This window comes from Salvelinus sp. IW2-2015, unplaced genomic scaffold (assembly GCF_002910315.2).
Source record: "Salvelinus sp. IW2-2015 unplaced genomic scaffold, ASM291031v2 Un_scaffold1253, whole genome shotgun sequence".
NCBI classification, from domain to species: domain Eukaryota; kingdom Metazoa; phylum Chordata; class Actinopteri; order Salmoniformes; family Salmonidae; genus Salvelinus; species Salvelinus sp. IW2-2015.
The window spans coordinates 1-3,138 of record NW_019942801.1 but is presented as its reverse complement, the minus strand read 5'-3'; the positions used below and the strand labels follow the sequence as shown (position 1 = coordinate 3,138).

Below are 3,138 nucleotides of genomic sequence, written 5' to 3'. Positions count from 1 at the left end.
TTTCCCTAACATTACTGCGGACTTTAAAAAAAAGAACTTAATAAAATGCATTTGATAGATTGGTACTCATGTCGGCATCCAAAAAGATTTGGTGTGGCAACTGGTTTCAATTGATTATGTTTGGGCCTGCAGCGCTACATCTACCTCCAAAGCAAGACCTGCCATTCACATGGTTATACAGTAATATAAAAAAAGGTGTTAAAGATGATAAGTCTCATTTCTTGATTTATTTTTTCAGTTTTTAAATAGTACATTCCTTCAAAAATGCATGTATTTGCAGTCAGACAGAGACTGACCGGCAGGCTTTAGCAAAGTATATCATTGGGGTCGTTGCACTAGCAGTTTTCAACCATTGATTTTCTGCAGATTGTGGTGTGAATATAGGTCTAAACAACAAAAACAAGTACCTTGAAACAGAGGAAAAAAAAGTTACATCTAAATAGTCTTTGGGTTTGAAAACGCAGTGAAGGAAAGTTTCATAGGTGAAGGTGGTAAGCTATACAATGACACGCTATACAATTGATAACTTGTAGTTCTCTTATCCCTAAATCATCTAATACAAATCTAATTGAAAATGTCCCTTTTAAGCTACGGTCATGATTAGATACAACCAGGTCCTGATCATCACTTGTCTAGAAAAACAGGTTATATAAAAGCTTGACTTTTAAAAAAGATGCCTAGTTTAAAGTGGTGGTTAGTTCACTAGTCCAATACACAAGACGATTCCAACATAGAAAAGATGATCTGTCCAGTTCCTACTTCCTGCGTCTGAAAGAAGGGATGGAGAAAAGAAGTGGAATTTGTCAACAGCAGTTGATTAGTCAATATTATGAAAACATGCAATGTTGTCAGTCAAAATCCCTACTGGAATGTGATATAAATACTCACTTCTGATAGCTATTCTGGAGACCAAGACCTGAGCTTGTGCTTGCCACTGGTGCCTGTTGGAGAAAACACATTTTTACACTGGTCACACCAAATGTCTTGCTGATTTATACCTTTATGAGCAGGTATCAATTCAAAATCTAATGTCCGTTTTACTCCAGCCTAGGTGAATGAGTGACGGACAGTAGTGGGGACAGCTTACCCTGTTCTCTCTGTCGTTCCAGTCCATCTTGTTCCCATCATGTTGGCCTGGCCCGTCTTCCGATGACCTCCTCTTACGACTTCATAGAACAGAAAAGATTCACATCAGGTTCTGAATAACCTACACTAAAAACATAGACAACTTTATTTCAAGAAGATATCCTCATCTCAACAGAAGAGATGATTTCTGATAGGGTCGCAAAAGTTCTCCAGAAATACCACTTGGAATATTCCTGGAAATAAGCACAAAACATGGAATCCTGCAAACAGGATTTCTGGAAACCTAGAAATGTTGGGAAAGTTACCAGAATTTTGCAACGCTATCTGATGGGTTGGCCAATGGGCATACCTTGAAGCAGTTGGGCATTCCTGTCTAAGCGTTTCGATGTCTGTGAACTGCACGGCTTGTCCTCCAKCTCTCGTTCTGAACACATCTCCCTGAAGAGGTAGACAACTATCAGATTAAGAGATGTACCACGCAGAAAGACAAAGTGAGGGACACAAATGCATTCCCCTCCACAGGTAAATCAGGTACAGTGCATTGGGAAAGTATTCACACCTCACGACTTTCTCCACATTTTGTTACAGCCTTATTCTAAAATGGATTAAGAAAAACTKAATCTATACACAATACCCCATAATGACAAAGAACTGTTTTTATTACATTTTAAATAAGTATTCAGACCCTTTGCTACGAGACTCGAAATTGAGCTCAGGTGCATCCGGTTTCCATTGATCATCCTTGAGATGTTTCTACAACTTGATTGGAGTCCACCTGTTGTAAATTCAATTGATTGGACATGATTTGGAAAGGCGCACACACACACACGCACACCTGTGAAGTTTGGAACCACTATGACTCTAAACTGAGCAATCAGGGGAGAAGAGCCTTTGTCAAGGAGGTGACCAAGAACCTGGTGGTCACTCTGACAGAGCTCCTCTGAGGAGATGGGAGAACCTTCCAGAAGGACAACCATCTCTGCAGCACTCCACCAATCAGGCCTTTATGGTAGAGTGGCCAGACGGAAGCCACTCCTCAGTAGAAGGCATAAGACAGCCCGCTTGTAGTTTGCCAAAAGGCACCTAAAGGACTCAGACCATGAGAAACAAGATTCTCTGCTCTTATGAAACCAAGATTGAACTCTTTGGCCTGAATGCCAAGCGTCAGGTCTGGAGGAAACCTGGCACCATCCCTACGGTGAAGCATGGTGGTGGCAGCAGCATCATGTTGTGAGGATGTTTGTAGCGTCATACCCAAGAAGACGAGGGTGTATCGCTTACAAAAGGTGTAAAGTACTGAGTAAAGGGTCTGAAAACTTATGTAAATGTATCCGTTAYTTATTTTATTTTTTTCTTCAAAAACCTGTGTTTGCTTTGTCATTATCAATTGTCTAGATTGATGAGGGAAAAAAACGATTTAATCTATTTTTGAATAAGGTTGTAACGTTACAAAATGTGGAAAAAGTCAAGGGGGATGAACACTTTCCGAATGCACTGTATATGGTTGTAGCAGTACAAAATCTCTATTTCTGTTTGAAACCACAAATTATTGCTCAGGTAGCAATATCATTCTATAGTAGTCGGAAAGATTCAAACCCAGAAGGTGAAAAAGTTWWWAAAAAACAAAAGAGACACCAATTGAGGAAATAGATTTTTTTTCTTTTTTACCTTGATCAGTTTGGTCTGAATCTCCCCATCGGAGGCAAGCTCCTGATGCGTGAGAACATACTTGTGGCATTTAGACAGAGCTTTCTCGCTGGCCGCTGACACCTTGATCGCATTGGGTATGATTGGCTGCATGACCGTGTCTAAATCCAAATTAGAGAGTGGTTTGTGATCTACCCATCGCTCCCCACCCGCTGAGTGTGAGCGTCTGTGGTGCGGGCGAATCGGTGTCCCCGTGGTCTGGTGGGTCCCATTTAAAACAGTGAGGAAAAGACAAAATCAGGGAATTATTGACAGTTGTGGTGTTAAGGGCCATTGGGTTAGTAGTAGCAGCGTCTACGGCGGACCGGCGGCAGGCGTTACTGTGGGTAGAGTGGGCTGGCAGAA

General features: G+C 41.3%; 1 protein-coding gene across 1 annotated transcript; it reads right to left on the bottom strand.

Annotated features, from left to right (window-relative positions):
• Positions 1-212: 212 nt before the first annotated feature.
• LOC112070200 (kinesin-like protein KIF23) lies at positions 213-3,132 on the bottom strand. Its single transcript, XM_024137623.2, has 5 exons — positions 2,755-3,132; positions 1,436-1,524; positions 1,088-1,166; positions 889-941; positions 213-768 (listed from the first exon to the last, which is right to left on the bottom strand). The coding sequence occupies exons 1-5, from the start codon at positions 2,884-2,886 to the stop codon at positions 756-758; spliced, it is 366 nt and encodes a 121-aa protein (XP_023993391.1). The 5' UTR covers positions 2,887-3,132; the 3' UTR covers positions 213-755.
• Positions 3,133-3,138: the final 6 nt, after the last annotated feature.